General features: G+C 38.7%; 1 protein-coding gene across 23 annotated transcripts in view; it reads right to left on the reverse strand.

Moving 5' to 3' along the window:
* SEC31A (SEC31 homolog A, COPII coat complex component) overlaps nt 1-25,484 on the reverse strand; it is a 92,759-nt gene that overhangs the window by 36,010 nt on the left and 31,265 nt on the right. For 17 of the 23 annotated variants that reach the window (XM_066385449.1, XM_066385462.1, XM_066385454.1 and 14 more), the window contains exons 8-16: nt 22,637-22,736; nt 17,606-17,767; nt 17,251-17,403; nt 12,906-13,136; nt 7,978-8,052; nt 6,252-6,290; nt 5,638-5,715; nt 3,978-4,050; nt 3,375-3,553 (exon numbers count right to left, since the gene is read on the reverse strand). In XM_066385449.1, coding sequence (XP_066241546.1) covers nt 3,375-3,553; nt 3,978-4,050; nt 5,638-5,715; nt 6,252-6,290; nt 7,978-8,052; nt 12,906-13,136; nt 17,251-17,403; nt 17,606-17,767; nt 22,637-22,736 — 1,090 coding nt within the window. The remainder of the gene's footprint in view (nt 1-3,374; nt 3,554-3,977; nt 4,051-5,637; nt 5,716-6,251; nt 6,291-7,977; nt 8,053-12,905; nt 13,137-17,250; nt 17,404-17,605; nt 17,768-22,636; nt 22,737-25,484) is intronic. The other 6 variants (XM_066385456.1, XM_066385453.1, XM_066385464.1 and 3 more) reach the window with 1 other exon arrangement.

Raw genomic sequence — 25,484 nt, forward strand, 5'->3', positions numbered from 1 at the left:
GAAGTAGATAGTCGCTTCTCCTGTGTGCGGTAACTGGGAACTGAACCTGGGACATCCACACACTGGGCCAACGCTCTATCCACTGAGCCATTGGCTAGGGCCTGGGACAACTTTTATTAAGTAAAAATTTTTTTTTTTTAATTTTTAAATATTTTCTCTGAAGCTGAAAACGGGGAGAGACAGTCAGACAGACTCCCGCATGCGCCCGACCGGGATCCACCCGGCACGCCCACCAGGGGCGATGCTCTGCCCACCAGGGGGCGATCGATGCTCTGCCCCCCCCCCCCCCGGGCGTCGCTCTGCCATGACCAGAGCCACTCCAGCGCCTGGGGCAGAGGCCAAGGAGCCATTCCCAGCGCCCGGGCCATCTTTGCTCCAATGAAGCCTTGGCTGCAGGAGGGGAAGAGAGAGACAGAGAGGAAGGGGGGGATGGAGAAGCAAATGGGCGCTTCTCCTATGTGCCCTGGCCGGGAATCGAACCGGGTCCCCTGCACGCCAGGCCGACGCTCTACCACTGAGCCAACCGGCCAGGGCCAAGTAAAATTTAATAACATCAAGCAGGAGCTCAAAAATGTTTAGACCGAGGAATAAAGAGGGACAAATATATATCCCACCTATGTGGGATACAAAACTATGATTCATGGACATAGATAAAAGTAAAGTGGTTACCAGGAGGGGAGGGGAAGGGGGAAGATAGTAAAGAGGGACAAATATACGATGACAGAAAATGATTTGACTTTGGGTGATGGATATACAATGCAATCAACAGTTCAAATGCTATGAAGATGTTCAACCAAAACTTAAGTACTCTTATTGATCAATATTACCCCATTAAATTCAATTTCTAAATTAAAAAGAAAAAAGTGTTTCGACCCTCTGCACCAGAAATTCTTTTCCTAGGACTATGGTCTCATTAAATAATTAGAAATTCACACATATCTTTAGGTATAACAAGGATGTTTATCACTAATTTATCTGTATTAAGAAAATATTAGAAATTACCTAGGCCCTGGCTGGTTGGCTCGGTGGTAGAGCGTCGGCCTGGCGTGTGGAAGTCCCGGGTTCGATTCCCAGCCAGGGCACACAGGAGAGGCGCCCATCTGCTTCTCCACCCCTCCCCTCTCCTTTCTCTCTGTCTCTCTCTTCCCCTCCCGCAGCCAAGGCTCCATTGGAGCAAAAGATGGCCCGGGCGCTGGGGATGGCTCCTTGGCCTCTGTCCCAGGCGCTAGAGTGGCTCTGGTCGCGACAGAGTGACGCCCAGGATGGGCAGAGCATCACCCCCTGGTGGGCAGAGCATCACCCCCCTGGTGGGCATGCCGGGTGGATCCCGGTCGGGCGCATGCGGGAGTCTGTCTGACTGCCTCCCCGTTTCCAGCTTCAGGAAAAAAAAAAAAAAAAGAAAAAAGAAATTACCTAAATACCCCCGAATAAGGGAAATAATATATCCTTCCTATAGAATATTATAGAACAATTAAAAATTTTTGTAAGAGCCTGGCCTGTGGTGGCGCAGTGGATAAAGCGTCGACCTGGAAATGCTGAGGTCGCCGGTTCGAAAACCTGGGCTTGCCTGGTCAGGGCACATATGGGAGTTGATGCTTCCAGTTCCTCCCCCCTGTCTCTCTCTTCTCTCTCTCTCTCTCTCTCTCTCTCTCTCTGTCTCTCTTTCTCCTCTCTAAAATGAATAAATAAAATAAAAATTAAAAAAAAAAAGATTTGGAAAAAAAAATTTTTTTGTCAGAATCTTGAATGATATGGGAAAATGTTTGCAATATAAGTAATAAGCAAAACCACACATATATATACATATATATCTTGATTTGTTATTATTTTTATTTATTTATTTTTTACAAAGACAGAGAGAAGAGTCAGAGAGAGGGATATATAGGAACAGACAGGAACAGAGAGAGATGAGAAGTATCAATCATTAGTTTTTCGTTATAACACCTTAGTTGTTCATTGATTGCTTTCTCCTATGTGCCTTGACCGTGGGGCTACAGCAGACCGAGTAACACCTTGCTCGAGCCAGCGACCTTGGGGTCTCGAATCTGGTTCCTCCGCATCTCAGTCCAATGCTCTATCCACAGCACTACCACCCGGTCAGGAGATCCTGATTTGTTTTTAAAAGCTCTATAAAACTTACAGGAAAAGGATAAAAAACTGGAACGAATTTGAGATTGAGAGGTACTAATGTGATGGAAGAATTAAAGGGCATTAAACCTTTACCTTGCCTGGCCAAGCCATGGTGTAGAGCGTCGGCCTGGAATGCTAAGGACCCAGGTTCGAAACCTTGAGGTCACTGGCTTGAGTGCGGGATCACTGGCTTGAGCGTGGGATCATAGACATAACCTTATGGTTGCTGGCTTTAGCCCAAAGGTCACTGGCTTGAGTGCGGGATCACTGGCTTGAGCGTGGGATCATAGACATAACCTTATGGTTGCTGGCTTTAGCCCAAAGGTCACTGGCTTGAAGCCCAAGGTCACTGGCTTGAGCAAGGGGTCACTGGCTTGATTGGAGCGCGCCCAGTCAAGGCACATATGAGAAAGCAGTCAATGACCAACTAAGGTGCTGCAACTATGAGTTGATGCTTCTCATCTCTCTCCCTTCTTGTCTATCTGTCCCTGTCTATCTCTCTCTCTCTCTCTCTCTCTCTCTCTCTCATCTTTCTCCCTTCCTGTATGTCTGTTCCTGTCTATCCCCCACCACTCGATTAAAAAAAAAAGTCTGACCTGTGGTGGCACATGGATAAAGTGTCAACCTGGAATGCTGAGGTTGCCAGTTTGAACCCCTGGGCTTGCCTGGTGAAGGCACATATGGGAGTTGATACTTCCTGTTCCTCCCTCTCTCCCTTCTCTCTCTCTCTCTTTCTACCCTCCCAAAATGAATAAATAAAACCTTAAAATAATAAATTTTTACTTTTAAAATTTTCTAAGTTCTTTCTACAGTAAAAAACCATGAAAAGTATTCTTCATTTTATAAATTTTATATGCAAAGAAAACAAATTGGTACAATCATGCCAAACTATCAACAGTAACTATTTCTAGGTCAAGAAATTAAGGATTTTTGTTGTTGTTGTTCTTTACTGATTTTTGCATTTCAATTATCTATAATAAGAGTGTTTTACTTTTAGGCCCTGGCCAGGTAGCTCAGTTGGTTAAAGCATTGTCCTGACATGCCAAGGTTGTGGGTTCCATCCCCAGTCAGGGAGCATACAAGGAGCAACCAATGAATGCATAAATAAGAGGAACAACAAACCGATGTTTCACTCTCTTTCTCTACCCTCCTTCCTCTCTCTTTAAAATCAATCAAAAAAATTTTTCCCAAGAGCATTTATAATCAGATAAAAGTTATAGTTTATTATTTTTAAAATAACATACCCTGGTAATTTTGCTTTGGGATTTTGCAAAGTATTTTTTCTGAGTTCGAGCCAAGAGTTCTTGTCCACCCGCTATGGCCAATATTACGGCATCAGCCATGCGGTTATCATGTAAACAAAGGTCAACAGCACTCTCAAAGTTACCCGTCAACAAAGCCTGAGTAATTAAACCATCAATATCTGTAACAAGGAAATAATACACCCAAGTTAAACAAAGTTTTTGTTACAAGAAAAAATTCTACACATATCAACCTTTACATGCACACACAAAGGAGAAAAAGGTGCTAATCTCTGAATATTACTGATGATTAATTTCTAACCCAAGCTGTTGAGATTTACAGAAATATACCTAGAGTATGTAAGTAAAATCAGGTAAGACAATACTAGATTGCTTCAAACAGAATAATAAAGAACATTATACAGTTTCTATCACATAGGCATCAGAACATTCTACCATTTCTAAGGCACTATTTACACATACTAAATGATTACTGAGTTATTTTTAACACCAGCACCTGTGACAAAACATTTCTAACTTAACCTTAAGAACTATTTGCTTTCAAATGGTTAAAAAAATTAGAAGTCAAAGCCAGTAAGTACTTACCTCCACTGATGGAGATATTAAATGGTCTTCCAGCTGAAGGTAGAAATTCAGGTTCTTGTTTTTCCTCTTTGTGCTAAAGAGGTGAAAGGATAACAATTCAGCAAAATTAAAAATAAAATTCATACATGATTATTCACCTACTGACTGGATGACATGCCAAGTTATTCCAGAAAAGTGCTCAGATCCAACTTTACACTTAAGATCTATGATTTCCTTAAGCATTTACTCCGATTATATAATCATAACTAAAATCCAATATCAGAAGTAATATCAAACAAACTGAACTATACCTATCCATTACTTGTAGCTCGGAAATTATTGAGGCTGAAGAATCTTTGTTTTCTTAGGTACTTCAGCTAAGAGTACCTTTAAACATGCGAATTATGTTTTTTAATCATACTATTCTTAGATTTTAAAACAACCCTGTTTCTACACACCTAAAAATTTCTGCCCACTAGCTTTAATTATAGGATCCTTTTGTTTTGATTGAATTATTCATAAAAAATTACTTGGTGTCCTTACATAAATGTAATATAAACAGATTGTTTATGACTATACTACAAGTACAGATTTTGTATTCTCTTCAATTAGTCACACTCAGAATAACAGATTAACCTGGTAAAAACATATACAGTTCTGCTCCAAATTTCTGAGATTACATGTAAGATTGAGTAAATATAAATTCAATATTTTTCTTTAGAAGAAAAGGAGTTTAATGCAGGGATATCGCTGACAAATACTCTAAATGCCTTCTCTTCTATGCATAAAAATTCAAAAGACAAAAAAATATTTCAAAGAGATTAGCGAGGAAATTTTAAAGACAAGTATAGCTGTCTTGCATGAGATAAAAGACCTATATTCTCCGCTTGTGCTAAAAAACCTCCTTCTAAGAAAACTGTCTTTTATAATCATCATGTAATAGTTGAAGTTTATTGATAAATTATGTTTATAACTTAGTAAAAGTTAGAAAGAAACACTCCATAGTCAGGATAGTCCCATATCAGAAAAAACAATGAAAATGTCAAAGGTGAAATGAGAAAAAAGAACCTGATTAATTTTCCAAGATGAAATATAATTAAAAAGTAAGAAAAGTAATTACAGAATTATTAGTGGTTAAAAAAATCCAGAAAATTAAAAGAAAAAATACTAATGGACTCTTTTTAAACTAATAAAAACTGTCAACTACAACTCAGAATATGTTTATAGTAAATCATGACAATCATTTTATTTATTGAAATAGTCTTTACCGGAACTCAAAGTTCAAGAGACTAATTCAGAAGCCTATGCCACTGATAGTGGGCCTTAGATATTAATGTGCCAAGAAAAAAATTAACTTTACATTCACTGCACTGTGGATTTCTGAATAAAATCTTTTATCAGCAGATATTATAATATCCATCTGACCAAATTAAGTCAATCTCACATCAACTGTTAATGTTAAACCATATAATCCAGAAGCTAGGTCAGAGACCTAAAGATTTCAGAGATAATACTTCCATCAAACTAGTAAACAGATTCCTCCCCTAAATTTCTCTTAGAAAACAATCTTTATTTTGGAACAAGTAGTTAAGAAAACTTTCCATATTTCAACATGAGATAAACGAATAGCACATAATTTTCCAATGTAACTATTGATAAAAATGAAAAAGAAAATAAGTACCTCTCCCAAGAGCTGCTCTTCAGCAGCAGGGCTCTCCTCCCCATCACTCTGTGCTACTTGGTCAGAGTCCTTAAGAGCCTTTGGTACACAAAACAATTGCAGAAGAAGTTGAAGAATGGAGCATTAAAAGGTTATTAGTGAACAAGGAAGACAAAGACCCAACAAACAATATTCAGAGCTAGTTTAATCATAAGAAGCAATACTAAGTTCACTTCTTGGCCTTTTGGCTAAGATCAAGTGAAGAAGCAACACTAAGTAAATTTGAGAAACACCATTAGAGGAAAAGCAAAAAGCCATTAGAGCTGAGACCTTCCCTTTCTTTCCTACTAAATGCCCTTTCGACAACAAAGATCTTAACAGTAAGTATCTGAGCAGTCACTGATTTCACTTTTCCTCTTCCGTGAAACTTATATACCATCAAGAGCTAGGAATGCTCTACCAGCTAACTTTATACTATTTTAAAATGAGAATTTATTCACTTATTAAAATACCTACAACCAGCACCTCTTTTTATACTGTAAAATAATGAAACAGATAAATTTCTTAAACTACATTTCCTTCTTATCACCTAAACCAAAATTTTAGAAGATAGCTATTTTTAAAGGCCTTCTTACCACATCGGGTCCATCCACTCTGTTCAAGGCCAAGGCAATCTGAAATAAAAACAACAACTCACCTACTAAAATGAATTACATTTCAAGTTAAATAGCAAACATTCACCTCTTACTCCATTCTCATTGGCAAAATCCACAAAAGTTTAGAACAGGGAGAGTATTTTTAAGAAAATAAAATCTATGCAGAACTGATTGATTCTCAATGGTTCTCGTTTCAACCACAAGGAGTCCCACTGCTCACAGGTCATCTCACTCTGCTGGTCAATGGCAAAACTCCAAAACAAGCATGTTTTCTTCTACTTTGTTTTAAATAAAATAACTATAACTATTTTTAAAAAGTATTTCCTCAGGTACTCACTCTTGAAAGAACCGCTATTAGAGGTATTTTGACAAATTCTATTTTCTCAGTTTTTGCTATCTAGTATGCAGTAAAATTTTCAAATTAATCTCTTAAGAACCTAAAGTGTAAACTAATCATAAAGTTAAATATAAAAAAAAGTCTAAAGGAATAATCAAAGACATAGCCAGTAAGCAGCTGGGGCTATGATGTGATGCCAAGACTGTATGACATCAAAGGGGCACTCATCTTCAACGAGGCGGCATGCCTGGAGTGGGCAGTACTAAACCTGTACGACCTATGTGACAACGCTGCAATGCTACAGAACGACAGCGATAATATCAATTACACAAAGAACCTACAATATTTCCTTCAAGGTTTCCGAAGTCAAGTGTTTTTACTGCTGTTCATGTCAACACTGTGGAATAAATAAGTCCCTCTTAGAGAAGACAACTATAAAATTGGAATATAATTTCCCCTTTTTTAAAGGAAATTTAAAAAATTAAGATGTTAAGCAAATCACCTGAATTTTTTGTTTATTCAAATCCAATGCAATAAATTTCCCTTGTACCAAAATATATATTTACTAATTACTTGTTAGCTGGACCAACTCAATACAGTTTGGGAATTGTGGGCTACAAATATAAACAGCGAGGGTGGAAAACTGTGATAGCCAGAAATAGTACACTATTTTTCATCACTTAAGCTGAAGTGCATGTGGGGTGATCTCTAACAGTTTTCAGGGCCATTGATTATACAACTACTTACTGGTCATCGCCCAATCTTCCCTGACACTGTTTGAATTAAAGGTGGTTCTGGCAATTTCAAAATCCAGGTATAAAGTGGAACTTCAGCTTGACCAGGTAGTGGTGCACTGAATAGAGCACTGGCCTGGGACACTGAGGATCCAGGTTCAAAACCCCAAGGTTGCTGGCCTGAGCACAGGCTCACCAGCTTGAATGCGGAGTTGCCGGCTTGAGTGTGGATCACAGATATGATCCCATGGTCTCTGGCTTGAAGCATAGGTTCGCTGGTTTAAGCCCAAGGTTGCTAGCTTAAACAAAGGGTCACTGGCTCAGCTGGAGCTCCCTGGTCAAGGGACATACGAGAAAGCAGTCAATGAATAACTAAGGAGCTGCAACTATGAGTTGATGCTTCTCATCTCTCTCCTTTCCTGTCTGTCTGTCTCTCTCACTAAAAAAATAAAATAAAATATATAGTGGAATTTCATATTTAACAATCTGTATTCAAAACTTTGGCAAACAAAAATTCTCATTAACTATTTATTCAATGATTGAGATGAGATGATCTGTGTAGAACTTTGTTTTAAAAAATCTATTATACATAAAGATTGAGAATAAACACTTTTTTACTTTTCAAAAACTTTACCTTTTCCCCTAGGTCTTCTTTTCTGTATCCTAGAAGTTCAAGGTATTTTCCACGAGAATCATCCTCAAAGTTTACCTTTAAAAAAGACATATTCTTGAAACAAAGACCTGCATATAAAGACTTAATTTTTAATTACATGATCGAATTTCAAGTAGAATTATTAAAAATACCTACAGTCTACTATATCACCTAGAAGGTTCATTGTAAGAAAGAATCCAAAAAATAGTTTTTAAGTTATTTTTAAATAGTAAATATACCAGTAATTATCCTGGTTGATTAAAATTTTACTTTTTAAAATTAAAATGATTAGGGTGACATTGGTTAATAGGATTATATAGATTTCAAGTGTACATTTGCATGATATAGGGTCTGTATATTTTATCGTGTTCCCACCACTCAAAGTCAAATCATCTCTGTCACCATATATTTGGCCCTCTTTACCCTTTACTACCCCTCCACCTCCCTCCCTCTGATAACCACTGTTGTTTGCATCTATGAGTTTGTACTATATCCCACATGAGTAAAATCATATGGTTCTTAACTTTTTCTGACTTAGTTTAGCATAATATTCCCAAGGTAATGGAGTATTTCATATTTTCTTAGGGCTGAGAAGTATTCCATTGTATGTATGCACCGCATCTTCTTTATCCAATCCTCTATCGAAGGACACTTTGGTTGTCTCCATGGCTTGGCCTCTGTGAATAATGCTGCTGTGAACACACAGGTGCATATATCTTTGCGAAAAAACGTTCTCAAGTTTTTCAGATAGATGTCCAGATGAGAGATTGCTGGGTCATATGGTAACTCTATTATTAATTTTTTGAGGAACCATCATACTGTTTTCCACAGTAGCTGTACCAGTTTAATTCCCACCAGCAGTGAATGAGGGTTCCTTTTCCTCAACAACTTCGCCAACACTTGTTATTACTTGTCTTGATAATAACAGCCATTGTAACAGGTGTAAGGTGGTATCTCACTGTAGTTTTGATTTGCATTTCCCTAGTGAAATTGAACATCTCTTTCTGTATCTGTTGGCCTTTTGTATGTCTTCTTGGAAGAAGTGTCTGTTCAGGTTCTCTGCCCATTTTTTAATTAAATTGTTTGGTGTTGAGTTGTATGAGTTCTTTATATATATATATATATTATGGATATTAACACCTTGTCAAAGGTATTGTTTGCAAATGTTATCTCCCATTTGGTCAGCTGCCTTTTTGTTTTCTTAATGCTTTCTTTTGCTGTGCTGAAGCTTTTTAGTTTGATATATTCCCATTCATTTATTTTTGCCTGTACCTCCCTTGACTTTGGGACCCAATTCTTAAAATGTTCTCTATGACCAAGGTCCATAAGTTTAGTACCGTTGTTTACTTCTATGTAATTTATTGTTTCAGATCTTACATTTAGGTCTGTGGCCCATTTTGAATTAGCTTTTGTACATGGGGGCAAACTGTATATTCTTTTGCATGTGCCTTTCCAATTTTCCCAGCATCATTTATTGAAGAGGCTTTCTTTTACTCCACTGTGTATTTTTGGCTCCTCTGTCAAAAATTATTTGCCCATATATATGTGGTTTTATTTCTGGGCTCTCGATTCTGTTCCATTTGTCTGTCTGTTTTTCTGCCAATACCATATTGTTTTGATAATCATAGCTCTGCATTATAATTTGAAGTCAGGTAGTGTGATACCTCTCTGGCTTTGTTTTCTCAGAATTGCTTTGGCTATTTGGGGTATTTTGTGCTTCCATATAAATCTGATGTTTCATTCTATTTCTTTAAAAAATGACATTGGGATTTTGATGGGGATTGCATTAAATCTGTATATTGCTTTATCAGGGGTCCCCAAACTTTTTACACAGGGGGCCAGTTCACTGTCCCTCAGGCTGTTGGAGGGCCGCCACATACAGTGCTCCTCTCACTGACCACCAATGAAAGAGGTGCCCCTTCCGGAAGTGCGGTGGGGGCAGGATAAATGGCCTCAGGGGGCCGCATGCAGCCCGCGGGCCGTAGTTTGAGGACGCCTGCTTTAGGTAATATGGCCATTTTAACTACATTGATTCTTCCAATCCATGAACATAGAATATCTTTCCATTTCATTGTGTCTTTTTCAATCTCTTTTAATAATGCTTTGTAGTTTTCAGTATATAGGTCTTTTCACATCCTTTGTTAAGTTTATTCCTAGGTATTTTATTCTTTTGGTTGCACTGCAAAAGTAATTGTTTTTCTCATTTCTTCTTTCAAAGTTTCATTGTTAATATACAGGAAAGCAGTGGATTTTTGTATATATCTTTTTATCCTGCAACTTTACTGTATTTGTTTATTATTTCTAATAGTTTTTTGGTGGAGTCTTTAGTATTTTTGATATACAGAATCATGTCATCTGCAAAAAGTGATACTTTTACTTCTTGCTTCCCAATTTGGATGCCTATTTCTTTCTGTTGCCTGATTGCTCTGGCTAGGACTTTTAGAAATATGTTCAATAGCAGTGAAGAGAGTGGTAATCTTTGTCTTGTTCCTGATTTTAGAGGAAAAGTTTTTCATTTTTCACAACTGAGAATGATATTGGCTGAGGGTTTCTCAAATATGGCCTTTATTTTGTTGAGATACTTTCCTTCTATACTTACTTTATTGAGTGTTTTAATCATAAATGGATATTGTAGCTTACCAAGTGCTTTTTCTGCATCTATTGATAAGATCACATGATTTTTATCCTTTGTTTTATTAATGCGGTGTATTACATTGATCAATTTGCATATGCTGAACCATCCTTGTATCCCTGAAATGAACCTCAATCGATGGTGATGTATTATTTTTTTACGTGTATTGCTGTATTTGATTTGCTAGTATTTTGTTTGGAGTTTTTGTATCTGTATTCATTAGAAATACTGGTCTGTAGTTTTCTTTTTTGTGTGTTATCCTTGCCAGATTAGGTATCAGAATATGTTGGCCTCACAAAATATGTTAGGGAGTATAGCTTCTTCTTCAATATTTTGGAAGAGTTTAAGGATAAATATCAAATCATCTTTGAATGTTTGGTAGAATTGACTAGTGCAGCCATCTGGACCTGGACTTTTCTTTTTTGGGAGGTTTCTGATGGATATTAAAGCTTCTTTTTAAACTATGATTTCTGTAAATAAAAACTAATTTATGTCCAAAGGCTATATGAATGCAACACTCATACTATGTGGAACATTCAATATCCTAAAACATTGCCAAAATTAATATTTAATTAAAAACCTATAAAAATTAACTGTATAATGCTTTAAATTAACCTTATTGTAGTCTAAACCTCTTTTCTTTGGAAAATTTATTATAAATAGTCATTCCAGTGTAGGCAAATGACCAACTAGAAAATTCTATTTGTTATTCTACTGTCATATTGCAGCTCAATAAAAGGGATGAGAAATGCCCCCAACCTCTCTTCCCTATACCTTTTACCTCACCTCCTCCATCTTTTTCCATTTCCTTAACAGGATCTACTACAAAAAATATTCTATTTTTTATTATACTTATGATTTTAATATACTAAGCTCTATGTTCTAATTTTAAAATAGGTTCCAGTAGAGATTATGTCTTTTGCCTGACCTGTGGTGGTGCAGTGGTTAAAGCATCAACCTGGAACACTGAGGTTGCTGGTTCGAAACCCCAAGCTTGCCTGGTCAAGGTACATACAAGAGTTGATGCATCCTGCTCTGCCCCCCTTCCCTCTCTAAATGAATAAATAAAATCTTAAAAAAAAGAATATTATGTAGTGTATCCCAAGGTTCTCTTTACCATGCCACAGTCACAGAGCTCCAGGGAAAAGCAACCTGGTCTCATCTCTCCAGGCAGAGGAGAACAGAAGCTCCATATCCACACATGCTGCAGATGGTTTTTCCAGTCTACCTGAATCATTACCAGCTACAAGCAGTGGTCATTGGGACTTGGACATGAGCTGCAAAGTATAGAATTGTGACAACAATTCCAGTGCCATGCGGACTTTTCCTGGATGTGGACTTTTCCTGGACTCCTGCTCCTTGGGACAGCTCCTAACAGACTGAACTGGGGTTGGGTTGCATTTTTCAGGGATTTGGCATGGTGATGGGGCCAATTTGGACTTAGTAAACAGGTTAAGGACACTACTCTTTTATGGATTCTTGCTGTATTGGCCAAGAGTTTGCTTAAAGGCTTTAATCACTGTAAAAAAAAAAATAGAAGACTAGATAAAGAGGATGTAGCACATATACACCATGGTATACTATTCAGCCATAAGAAATGATGACATTGGATCACTTACAACAAAATGGTGGGATCTTGGTAACATTATACGGAGTAAAATAAGTAAATCAGAAAAAAACAAGAACTGCAGGATTCCATACATTGGTGGGACATAAAAACGAGACTAAGAAACATGGACAAGAGTGTGGTGGTTACGGGGGGCGAGGGGAGTGAAGGAGGGAGAGGGGGAGGGGGAGGGAGAGGGGGAGGGGGAGGGAGAGGGGGAGGGGGAGGGGGAGGGGTACAAAGAAAACTAGATAGAAGGTGACGGAGGACAATCTCTCTTTGGGTGATGAGTATGCAACAGAATTGAATGACAAGATAACCTGGACATGTTTTCTTTGAATATATGTATCCTGATTTATTGATGTCACCCCGTTAAAATAAAAATTTATTTATAATAATAAAAAAAAAGAATATTATGTCTTTCTCACTTAAATACACCTATTATATTGTTTTTACTTATTAAAAAAGTACTTCTTGTTAGACTTTTTAAAGAAAAGGAAGAACTCTTGACTTGAACAGTTAGGTCGTGTGCTCTTCACAAGGTTTTCTTAATATCATTCAGAGGTTCCTGACATCACATTCTTCCCATTGTTTAATAGGAACACAGATTTAGAATATAATGGGAATAGATTTGCAGATAGTGAAATAAAAGTATTTTAATACCAACTTTACCTTCAAAAAGGACCACACATTTTTTTCAAACTCCGACTGAGAAGCATCAATTTTTTTCTGACAATAATTGATGAAGCCCTGTGACTGCACGACCTGCTGCAGTTGGTCCGATCGACTGAGGAATTCCTTTTCTGTCACAACCTGACTGATGAACACGTGCTGCGGCTGCTGCTCAGCTCCCTGCGGGGACTGCAGCTTGACGTTCTCAAAGGTAACCAATTTGCCTCCAAACTATAAAAGAACAAATGAACAAAATCAGTTTGAACCACAAGAATGTGGCCAGAAAAAATGCTTATTGTAAACATGCTAACAGAAGGAACTACGATCTAAGTATATATCACTTGGATAAAATTAACTGACACACTCTCCCATACTTCACAATCTGACCCTAGTCTTCAATCGTTATTCCTCTTCACAAAACCAACCTTCTAGATAAAATGTACTATTTATTGTGATCCACACATTTCTTGCCTTCTTGATTTTACTAACTTCCAGATATTCAATACTACTTCTCTTTGAGGCCCAGGCAAATATTGCCTTTTCTATCCCAATGCCTTTAGAGTATTATATATATATATCTTTTGTTGATTCAACTATTAATTATATGTATTCGTCTCACCTTCTGTTCTAGGACCTAAGTTTTAGAGGATGGCAGAATATGCCACTCTTCTCAAATATGCCTCTTGACATGATTATTTGAGCTAAAAACTACTTGAAAACAAGCAGGAGCAAGAAAGTCACTCTGACCTCCTCTTTTCTTTCTGAAAGTAGGAGATGAAACTCCCATATGAAAGCTGCTCTTCGTAAACCAAGAGTAAAGTAACATTCTTGCCCTGGCTGGTTGGCTCAGTGGTACAGCATCGGCCCAGTGTGTGGAAGTCCTGGGTTCAATTCCCAGTCAGGGCACACAGGAGAAGCGACCACCTGCTTCTCCACCCTTCCGCCGCCCTCTATCTCTCTCTCTCTTCCACTCCCACATCCATGGCTCGAATAGGTCCAGCAAAGTTGGCCCTGGGCTCTGAGAATGGCTCCATGGCCTCACTTGAAGTGCTAAAGTAGCTCAGCTGCCAAGCAATGAAGCAGTGGCCCAGATGCACAGAACATCGCCTGGTAGGGGACCTGCCAGGTGGATCCCGGTCAGGGAGCATGAGGAGTCTGTCTCTGCCTCCCCATCTCTCACTTAAAAAGGGGAGAAATCTGTACAAACATAACATGTTAAATAACAATCATCTCCTTTTAGTCTTTCTCTATATTTTAATTTTTCTACAACTGCCACTTGTTCAACCTATGATATAATCCCTTAGGTTTTGCCACTTCTTTGAGTCTTCATTTTCCTATGGAGCTTCCACGTACATGTAAAAATCTGTAGGCTTCTCTCCTGTTAATCTGTTATGTCAACTTGATTCTCAGCCCCCACCCCCGAAAAGCCTAGGAGAGTAGTGACAAAGCTGAACCTCCCCTATACTTACAAGGAAGGCTCTCTGTCTACAGTACTTTATTCTTGTATTGCCTGAAGTACTCAATACCTGCCTTGTATATAGCAAGTAGATAGTTAATATCGAATTAATGTAGTCATAAAAAATAAATTTAAGAGAAAATACAAGCCCAAATTTGGTTCTTTATGCTCAATAATTTTTATCAAGAATTATGATCTTTACACAAATTTATTAAATAACTAATATAGTCCATGTGTTTTTTATGTCAGGCATTATACAAAATGCCAAGATGTAAGAAAACACAAACCATTATTCTTAATAAATTCTTTTTATAATTGAATTTATTGCCTGGCCTGTGGTGGCACAGTGGATAACGCGTCAGCCTGGACCGCTGAGGTTGCTGGATGGAAACCCCGTCTTGCCTGCTCAAGGCACACAAGAGAAGCAACTACTACAAGTTGAAGCTTCCCGCCCCTCCCCACCCTACCTTCTTTCTCTTTCTTCTCTCTAAAACAATAAAATCTTTTTAAAAAATTGAATTTATTGGGGTGACACTGGTTAATATAATTATATAGGCTCCAGGGGTACAATTCTATAACACATCATTTGTACACCGTACTGTGAGTTCACCACCCCAAGTCAAGTCTCCTTCCGTCAACACTTATCACCCCTTTGCCCTCTCCTACCTCCCTGACCCCCGTTTCCCTCTGCTAATCACCATACTGTTGTCCGTGTCTAAGAGTGTTTGTTTTGTTTTAATTCCTTCACCCTCTTAAGAAACTTAAAGTGGAAATAAAACCGGATACAACAGGCACACGTAAGTGATAAGTGAGGTACAGATTATACCACACATGGTATGGAACTTCACAGAACGGCCAAAGCACTGGCTTTCCTCAAGTTCTAGGGAAGTCTGAGAAAACTGTTCCTAAAAGCAAGACCTAAACTGAGTTATTAGTTTTAGTCATTTACTTGGCTCTACGTAATATTAACATTATAATGTTAAATAATTATAATAACGTAAATGCTGTTCGCTAGTAATCAGCTTTTTAAATCATTCAAAACAAACACAGAAAACAAATATTCCTACTGAACATAAAAAAATATTTTTGAATACTTAGCAATGTAATTTGCAAAAATTAAAAGAAATAAAAAATTTGGAAAGGTAAAAATTGAAAGTATAAATGCACTAATTTAATATTGCATAAGAGTTTCAATTAATACTATATAAAGTTGATATCTCAAGACATGGACGTTTAGGTAAATTGTTTACCCTTCTACAGAGAATTATAAACATAACCAAAAATTCTAAAATGTCAATAATGGTAAACCCAAAAATATTTGAGGGGACATCGATATTCTACCCCTCTGGACCACAGAGAAGGCATTTTCACTGCATTCTGTAGGAGGAAATACCCAAGGAAGAGCACTTCCAGCCTCTCCCTGTCCTGCCACTCTCCTGGGAGAGGACTGATTAACTTGTTTTACAGGGAAGAAATGTAGCACACTTGCAACAACTCTTAAGAGCTTTTTTTGCTATCTGTGCTCCTATATAGAGCAATAGTCCATGTAGATCAGTTACCGGCACCTTCAAGGAAACCAAGGTGTTTTGTTTTTTTTAATTTTTCTGAAGCTGGAAACGGGGAGAGACAGTCAGACAGACTCCCACTTGCACCCAACCGGGATCCACCCGGCACGCCCACCAGGGGCGCTGCTCTGCCCACCAGGGGGCGATGCTCTGCCCCTCCGGGGCGTCGCTCTGCTGCGACCAGAGCCACTCTAGCGCCTGGGGCAGAGGCCAAGGAGCCATCCCCAGCGCCCGGGCCATCTTTGCTCCAATGGAGCCTTGGCTGCGGGAGGGGAAGAGAGAGACAGAGAGGAAGGAAGGGGGGGGTGGAGAAGCAAATGGGCGCTTCTCCTATGTGCCCTGGCCGGGAATCAAACCTGGGTCCCCCGCACGCCAGGCCGACGCTCTACCTCTGAGCCAACTGGCCAGGGCCGAAACCAAGATTTTCAAAGAGATATCTGCATATAAATGCTCAATGAAACATTATTCACAATAGCTAAGGGGTGAAAGCAACCTAAATATCCATTGATAGATGAATGGTTAAAAAAATATGGAGTATATATACAATGGAATATTATTTAGTCTTTTAAAAGAAGGGAATTCTGTCATAAACTAGAACATGGATGAAGCTTGAGGACATTATGCTAAGTGAAATAACCCAATCACAAAAAGACAAAAACTTCATGATTCCACCTATGAGATATCTAAAAGTAGTCAAAGTCATAGAAACAGAAAGTAGAATGTAATTATCAAGAGCTAGGGGAGGGGAAAACAGGAGTTGTTGTTCAAAAGGTATACAGAGGTTCAGTTTTACAAGATGAAAAAGTTTGAGATCTACTGCACAACAATGTGCATGTAGCCATCATACTATACTGCATACTTAAAAATGACTAAGGTGGTATATTTTATGTTATGTGCTTTTTACCATAAAAAATAAAAATAAACTGGCAAATAAAAAGAGCTAACTAAAAGGAAGGGAAGAAAAGAAAGGACACAACCTTCTCCAAAAAAAGAAAAGGAATCAAGGAGAGATAGAGAAGGAAGACAAGTTTAACAAGGTGAGGGGGGAAGAGATGAATGGTTTGAAGGGTGTACAACAATGAGAATGTACTTAATACCAGTGAATTGTATATTTTTAAACGGTCAAAACAGTACATTTTATGTTATGCATATTTGACCATTAAAAAGAAAAAAAAGGGAAAATAGGTCCTACTTTTCCTGAGAAACAATTAGAAAAAGTCACAGAAACATCTCAAACCCAATTGTCTCCCATCAGAGTGATCCTGTAAAAACACTTCACTGTAAGTCCTCTGTCATTGTGGACCATAAACACAAATCCACCTACTGAAAAGGAAGCACCAACGGGCCTTCGGATCCACTTGGGTGGCTTCTTCAGAGGCAACACTATACTATGCTGAGTGGTCTGCTGAGGAATTTGTAATGGAGGAAGGGGCTGTCCTGTGCCGAAGGGATCAAGATTTCCAAAAGATGATGAAAGCTAAAAAAAATAAATAAATAAATAAATAAATAACATGAGATTTCTAACTTATATAAGACTATATTACACATTTTAAGTATCCAAAAAATTCTTTTATCACAATTATCGGTATTGGTCAGTAATATCAAAACAATTTTCAATTCAATTACAGAGTAAGATTGTTTTTTCAGTTGTTATAATGAAAAATGTCAACAACTATTACCTTGTCAACTTGTTTCTGCCTTAAGCCATCTACACTCCCTCCCATGATAGAATAAACACTGATACGTCCATCGAAGGAAGCAGCTGACAAGACAGCAGGATTTCTGGGACACCACTGAATATCAAAGCACCACTGTGTGTTTGTGGGAAGTTCATATAAGACCTAGGCAAAAAATAATAACAAAGTCAGAAGACACTATAATCACTGTATAGCCAAAACACCTGAATTAATATGATCATCAAGTACAGCTTAATTATTTTCTTTTAGAACATGTCTTTAGCCAGAAAAAAAACAGTATAAAAATTTCTTTGAAGTACAAGAAAGTCCATTAAGATGGTCTGTTAAAATAAAAAGAAATGCTACTCCAAATTTCAATCAGATTTGAAAACAAGCACACCTTAAAAACTGAGGGGTATTTTGTTTCTTTTTATTGAAATGATACTAGTAGATGCATCTGAAAGAGCACAACAACCTATTATTAGAGCTAATTAAATTCTAAAAGATGACTGGTGTGTTGTCCAACTGCTTTTGCTTGCCAATGTCCAAACAGTAATTATATTAAGATTTGTTAGAAGACCAAATTTTAACAATAATCTCAAAAAGAAAGAATTCACTGAGAAATTTGGCTTTAAGTCAAAGTAGGAAACAGGTATACATCATTATTACTGCAGTATCTAAAAATATTTTGGCATACATAGTTTTTTTTTTTTTAAGAAGGAAAAAATACTGAAAAACTACTGTATAAAAAAATGTCTAATATGGCCCTGGCTTCTTGGCTCAGTGGAAGACATTGGCCCAGTGTGTGGCTGTCCTGGGTTCAATTCCTAATCAGGGCACACGGGAGAAGCAACCATCTGTTTCTTCACACACACCCCTTCCTTTCTCTCTCTCTCTCTCTCTCTCTCTCTCTCTCTTTCTTTTCTTCTCCTGCAGCCATGCCTCGATTGGTTGGAGTGCATCAGCCCTGAGTGCTGATCGGAGCCTTGCCGGAAGCACTAAAAATAGCTCAGTTGCAAACATGGCCCCAGATGGGGGTTACTGTGTGGATCCCTGGTCAAGGCATATGTGGGAGCCTGTCTCTATCTCCCTTCCTCTCACCTGGAAAATAAGGGGGGGAAATGACTGATAAAAAACCTTTACGGGGCCCTGGCAGGTTGGCTCAGCGGTAGAGCGTCGGCCTGGCGTGCGGGGGACCCGGGTTCGATTCCCCGCCAGGGCACAAAGGAAAAGCGCCCATTTGCTTCTCCACCCCCACCCCCTCCTTCCTCTCTGTCTCTCTCTTCCCCTCCTGCAGCCAAGGCTCCATTGGAGCAAAAGATGGCCCGGGGGCTGGGGATGGCTCCTTGGCCTCTGCCCCAGGCGCTAGAGTGGCTCTGGTCGCGGCAGAGCGACGCCCCGGAGGGGCAGAGCGACGCCCCAGAGGGGCAGAGCATCGCCCCCTGGTGGGCAGAGCAGCGCCCCTGGTGGGCGTGCCGGGTGGATCCCGGTCGGGCGCAAGCGGGAGTCTGTCTGACTCTCTCTCCCCGTTTCCAGCTTCAGAAAAATACAAAAACAAACAAACAAACAAACAAAAAACAACAAAAAAAACCCTTTACGGCCTGAACTGTGGTGGCGCAGTGGATAAAGCATCGACCTGGAAATACTGAGGTCGCCGGTTCGAAACCCTGGGCTTGCCAGGTCAAGGCACATATGGGAGTTGATGCTTCCAGCTCCTCCCCCCTTCTCTCTCTCTGTCTCTCCTCTCTCTCTCTCTCTCTGTCTCTCCCTCTCCTCTCTAAAATTAGTAATAAAAAAAAAATTTTGTTTTAAAAATTTAAAACCTTTACAATGGGCCTGAACTGTGGTGGCGCAGTGGATAAAGCGTCAACCTGGAATGCTGAGGTTGCTGGTTCAAAACCCTAGGCTGCCTGGTCAAGGCACATATGGGAGTTGATGCTTCCTGCTCCTTACCCCCTTCTCTCTCCATCTCTCTCTGTCTCCTCTCTCTAAAATGAATAAACTTAAAAAAAGTTAAAAAGGCCCTGGCCGGTTGGCTCGGCGGTGGAGCGTCTGCCTGGCGTGCGGGGGACCCGGGTTCAATTCCCAGCCAGGGCACATAGGAGAAGCATCCATTTGCTTCTCCACCCTGCCCCTCCTTCCCCTCTGTCTCTCTCTTCCCCTCCCGCAGCCAAGGCTCCATTGGAGCAAAGATGGCCCGGGCGCTGGGGATGGCTCCTTGGCCTCTGCCCCAGGCGCTAGAGTGGCTCTGGTCGCAGCAGAGCGATGCCCCGGAGGGGCAGAGCATCGCCCCCTGGTGGGCAGAGCGTCGCCCCTGGTGGGCATGCCGGGTGGATCCCGGTCGGGCACATGCGGGAGTCTGTCTCTCCCCGTTTCCAGCTTCAGAAAAATACAAAAAAAATAAAAATAAATAAAATTTTAAAAAAAAACCTTTACAATGTAATAATTGTTGCTAACTCAAAGTTTAGTGTGATAGTAACATGCTTACAGACCATAGATTTTGTGACTTTAAGAAAGGGAATGGAGAGTTATTATTTAAATGGTACTGTGTTTTAGTTTAAGAAGATGAAGAAGTTCTGCATATGGATGGTGATGATGGTTGTGTAACAATGTGAATGTAGGTGCAACTCACTCTGGAGTTAGCCTGTAACCACTTCAATGGGTACTTTTCACTTCTTTCACAGTTGTGCCCTAAATAAAATTTACTTTATTCTCAAAAAAAAAAACGTAAACCCATAATGTCACTGAACTGCATACCTAATATTGGCTAAAATATAAGTGTTGTACTGGCCACGTAGCTCGTTTGGTTAGACAGTTGTCCTGATACACCAAGGTTGTGGGTTCTGTTCCAGTCAGGGCACATACAAGAATCAACCCATGAATGTATAAACAAATGAAACAATAAATTGATGTTTTATTGTATCTCTCCCTTCCTCTCTCTCTCTCTAAAGCCAATCAATAAAAACTTTTTAATACTTATAAGTATTTTACTACAATAAAAAATGTAACTATTGGTCCTGGCCGGTTGGCTCAGCGGTAGAGCATCGGCCTAGCGTGCGGGGGACCCGGGTTCGATTCCCGGCCAGGGCACATAGGAGAAGCGCCCATTTGCTTCTCCACCCCCACCCCCTCCTTCCTCTCTGTCTCTCTCTTCCCCTCCCGCAGCCAAGGCTCCATTGGAGCAAAGATGGCCCGGGCGCTGGGGATGGCTCCTTGGCCTCTGCCCCAGGCGCTAGAGTGGCTCTGGTCGCAGCAGAGCGACGCCCCGGAGGGGCAGAGCATCGCCCCCTGGTGGGCAGAGCGTTGCCCCTGGTGGGCGTGCCGGGTGGATCCCGGTCGGGTGGATCCCGGTCGGGTGCGCGCGGGAGTCAGTCTGACTGTCTCTCCCTGTTTCCAGCTTCAGAAAAAGAAAAAAACATAAATAAATAAAAAAACAAAAACAAAAACAAAAAAAGTAACTATCCATCTTTAAAAAGAAAAAAAGTCAAATTAGCTTAACTTTGGCTTGTCTTTGATGCTTAAATTGGTTGATAAGATTCAAAGCTTCATATTTGAAGTACTTGTTAATTTTTAATTTGCATTTCAATTTAAAAATACACTAATTTTTTTTTATTGCTGCATGCAAGAAAAGTTTACCACTTCAAAGTGTAAGCACACCAAACTAATCATATGCAAAAATACATCAACTTTTATAACTGAGAAAATTAGAACAGTAATTTCCATGAATTTTGAACTCACCTGGGAAGGTACAGTGTAAAATGCAAAATTTTTATTATTTGGTCTACAAATCATGAGGCAAAATTATTATCTTAATTCATTTCTATGGTCTCTCCTAACTTTAATGTTTCTACGTTCTTAAAAACATCACTCCATCTAAAAACTTTAAACCATAAATCAAACAACATAAGTACTTGTTTTTATTTTAATATTATAGATTAAAACCTATTGAAGTTACTCTTTTTTTTACTAGAATTCCATCAGGGCAACTAGCAAAGCACTTGCGATACTTTATCTTAATTTACAAAAAAGTAAAAAGCTATAATTAAAATCTGCAGTATCTTGACCAATACTGAAAGACAAAAAACCCATTCAACTATTAAAAATAATAAAAAATAGTTAAAAGAAGATTTTAGTATATAACCCAAAGCAAATAAAATTGTTTCTATATCACTCAGATTTAATAAGGTAAAATTTCCTATATCTAAATTCCTATAGGTAAAAGAAATGACAAATTTGTATTACAAAGTATTATGTTCTTGCTGTTTAATTCGTAACAGATTAAAAACTCATTTCTACCAATTTCCAGAAATTAAAAAGGATCTTCAAGAATGGTAAAGTAGCCTGACCAGGTGGTGGTGCAGTGGATAGAGCGTCGGACTGGGATGCAGAAGGACCCAGGTTTAAGACCCTGGGGTCGCCAGATTGAGTGCGAGTTCATCTGGTTTGAGCAAAGCTCACCAGCTTGGACCCAAGGTTGCTGGCTCAAGCAAGGGGTTACTCGGTCTCCTGAAGGCTCACGGTCAAGGCACATATGAGAAAGCAATCAATGAACAACTAAGGTGTTGCAACGAAAAACTAATGATTGATGCTTCTCATCTCTCTCCATTCCTGTCTGTCTATCCCTCTCTCTGACTCTCTGTCTCTGTAAAAAAAAAAAAAGAATGGTAAAGTAGGAAAAAGATGCAAACCTTGAACACTACTACTTTGAAGACACTGATTTCCAGAAACCACGTTAAATAATCAAACCAAGTGTTTCTGAGTCTAGGTAAACACCTTTTATTGGAAATGGGGGTGGATGATTACTAGTTTCAAATATGCTATTTCAAAGACTAATTTTCCCAGATAAAACAACTGAGCTTATATATTGTTCCTGATAAAAATCTGTACTAGATTAACATGTCAACATACTTCCATCTACTTTCACATACCCTTAATTGTAATGATGCATTAAAGAATTCATATAAAAATGTTCTTATTCAGCTAGAGATAAAATATGATGATAGCCCTAAGTCTGCAAACGTTTCCTCTCCATACCTCTCCTGTGTTTGGGTTGGAGCAGAGAATCTTAGCATCTTTTCCACAGCTCAGCAACAATTCAGGATCTGCCATGCTCCAAGCAATTGCCAAAATTCCCCTTATAAAAAACACAAAAAGATGAAGAAATTTTTAATCTTGAAGAAACCAAATCACAAATTATTTCTTAAGTTTTAAAGACACACACAGCTGACAAAAGTATAATTTCATAGAATCTTTCTGGAAAGCAAGTTAGTAGTACATATATGCTCTTTGATCATTACAAAGATGCAATACAGTGCACAGTGTATAATAGCAAAAATGAAAAACAATGCCCAACAACATGAATTGTATAACAATAAATCAGAGATCATCTTTTGATGAGAAAATATGTAGTTAAAAATTCTTTTGTAGCCCTGGTCAGATAGCTTGGTTAGAGTATCACCCTGAAGCACAGAGGTTGCCAGTTCGATCCCTGGTCAGGGCACACACAGGAACAGAGCTGTTTCTGTCCCTCTCCCTCTCTCTCCCTCCCTTCCTCTCTCACTAAAATCAACAAATAAATAAAAAATTTTAATTCTGTTGTAGAAATCTATTTATTACTAATTTAATAAATGTAAATAATTTAGTAAATGTAAATGTTAATAATTAATAAAAAAGGTTATCAATGCACATAAATTGATATAAAAATGTATAGTTACATTATATAATTGAAGTTATGTGTGTATATATATAAAACTATGCACAATAAAATGCTTTACCTATGGATAGATAGGAAATGTAACTATTTCACATTTTCTTCTTTTGTCTAAATTTTCTAGCTTTTGTGATCAGAAATTATCTAGCATATAAAAACTTTTAAATTAAAATAAAAATTTAAAAATCTGTCTCATAAAGTATTACAGATCTAAATGCCAAAGATCTTATTTTTTAGTTGTTTTTGTGTTTTAATAAATTTTAATTTTTATCCTAAATATAACAAAAGTAATATTTTTGGTTAGTGTTCTGAAAATTCAGATTAGGTTAAAGAAAATAAAAATCCCCTGTTATCCTACCATCACCAAAAAACCCTGCTATTAACAGCTTGTCTTTGCTATATTCATGCCTTTGTTGTTTAGAGATAGAAGTGGGAAAGTAAACATTATGATACCATGAAAAAAAATATTAGAAACTAAAATTTAAATAGCAGATACTAGAAAATGTTAGATACTAGAGAAAAACTAGACACTAGAAGCATGTTTGCATATTTCTTAAAACAGAAACATACATTTTTTTTTCTTAATCTTCAGTGAGAGGCAGGGAGGCAGAGACAGACTCCCGCATGCACTCCTACCAGGATCCACCAGGCCAGCCCCTACCAGACGATGCCCTGCCCTGCTGGGCCCCAGCTCCATTGCTCAGCAACTGAGCTAGCCAAGGCCAAAGAGCCATCGTCAGAGCTCAGGGCCAACTTCGCTGGAACCATTCGAGCCATGACTATGGGAGGTAAAGAGAGAAGGAGGAAGGGGTGGAGAAGCAGATGGTCGCTTCTCCTGTGTGCTCTGACTGGGATTCAAACCCGGGACATCCATATGCTGGGCTGACACTCTACCACTGAGCCAACTGGCCAGGGCTGAAACATACAATTAATAACCCTCAATCCTCCTGGGAAAAATTCACAACAGTTCTAAGATGCAGAGTTAAAAACAAAGATAAGCCTCATTATCAACGTGCATACTACAGGTATTTTGCTTTCCCAAAAAAATTGTTTTAATTTGCTGTTTCTTACAATGTAAGTCATTGCAGAATTAGGAAATTATAGCATAGGAAGAGGACCCAAACTGTCTAAGACTTTTGTTTCTAATAGTTTATTTTTTAAAAAGTTAAAATCTTTATAGAAAGTATAATGACAATGTGAGGTATACTCTCATACTCCTCACCTAAACTTATCGGTGTGGCCACATTTACTTTATGTCTTTGTCTCTCTGACCATTTGAGAGTTAATCACCAATATCATGTTATACCAACTCTACTTTTTTTTTTGTGACAGCGACAGAGAGAGACAGAGAGAGGGACAGACAGGGACAGACAGACAGAAAGGGAGAGAGATGAGAAGCATCAATTCTTTGTTGCAGCACCTTAGTTATCATTGATTGCTTTCTCATATATGCCTTGATCAGGGCCAACAGCAGAGTGACCCCCTTGCTCAAGCCAGCAACCTTGGGCTCAAGTTGGTGAGCCTTGCTCAAACCAGATGAGTCCGTCCTCAAGCTGGTGACCTCAGGGTTTCAAACCTGGGTCCTCTGTGTTCCAGTCTGACGCTCTATCCACTGCGCCAAAGCCTGGTTAGGTGCCAACCCTACTCTTATCTCCCAGGATAAGAACAGTGTCCTATATGACCACAGTACAATTACATACTGAAAATACTTATAATATTTTAAAATATACGGCCCAGTCTGACCTGTGGTAGCATAGTGGATAAAGTGTCGACCTGGAATGCTGGTTTGAAACCTTGGGCTTGCCCGGTTAAGGCACATACAAGAAGCAATTACTACGAGTTGATGCTCCCCTCACCCCCCACTTTCTCTATTTTCTCCTCTCTAAAAATAAAAAAATAAATGTATATATAGTTTCCATATTCAAATTTCCTTAATTTCATCAATAATGTACTTTTTAACTGCCTCCCACTTTAGAATCCAATCACACATGTCAAGAATTACAAGGCATGTCAAGATATTGATACCATATTAATATCACATTTAAAAAAACATTTAGGCTTTAAATACTTTTCTTTCAATCACAGAATTATAGACCTAAAAATAACCCTAACGATCCTATAATCCAACTCTTGCATTTATTAGAGGGAGAGAATTGAGAGAGAGGTTGATTT

This window comes from Saccopteryx leptura, chromosome 5 (assembly GCF_036850995.1).
Source record: "Saccopteryx leptura isolate mSacLep1 chromosome 5, mSacLep1_pri_phased_curated, whole genome shotgun sequence".
NCBI classification, from domain to species: domain Eukaryota; kingdom Metazoa; phylum Chordata; class Mammalia; order Chiroptera; family Emballonuridae; genus Saccopteryx; species Saccopteryx leptura.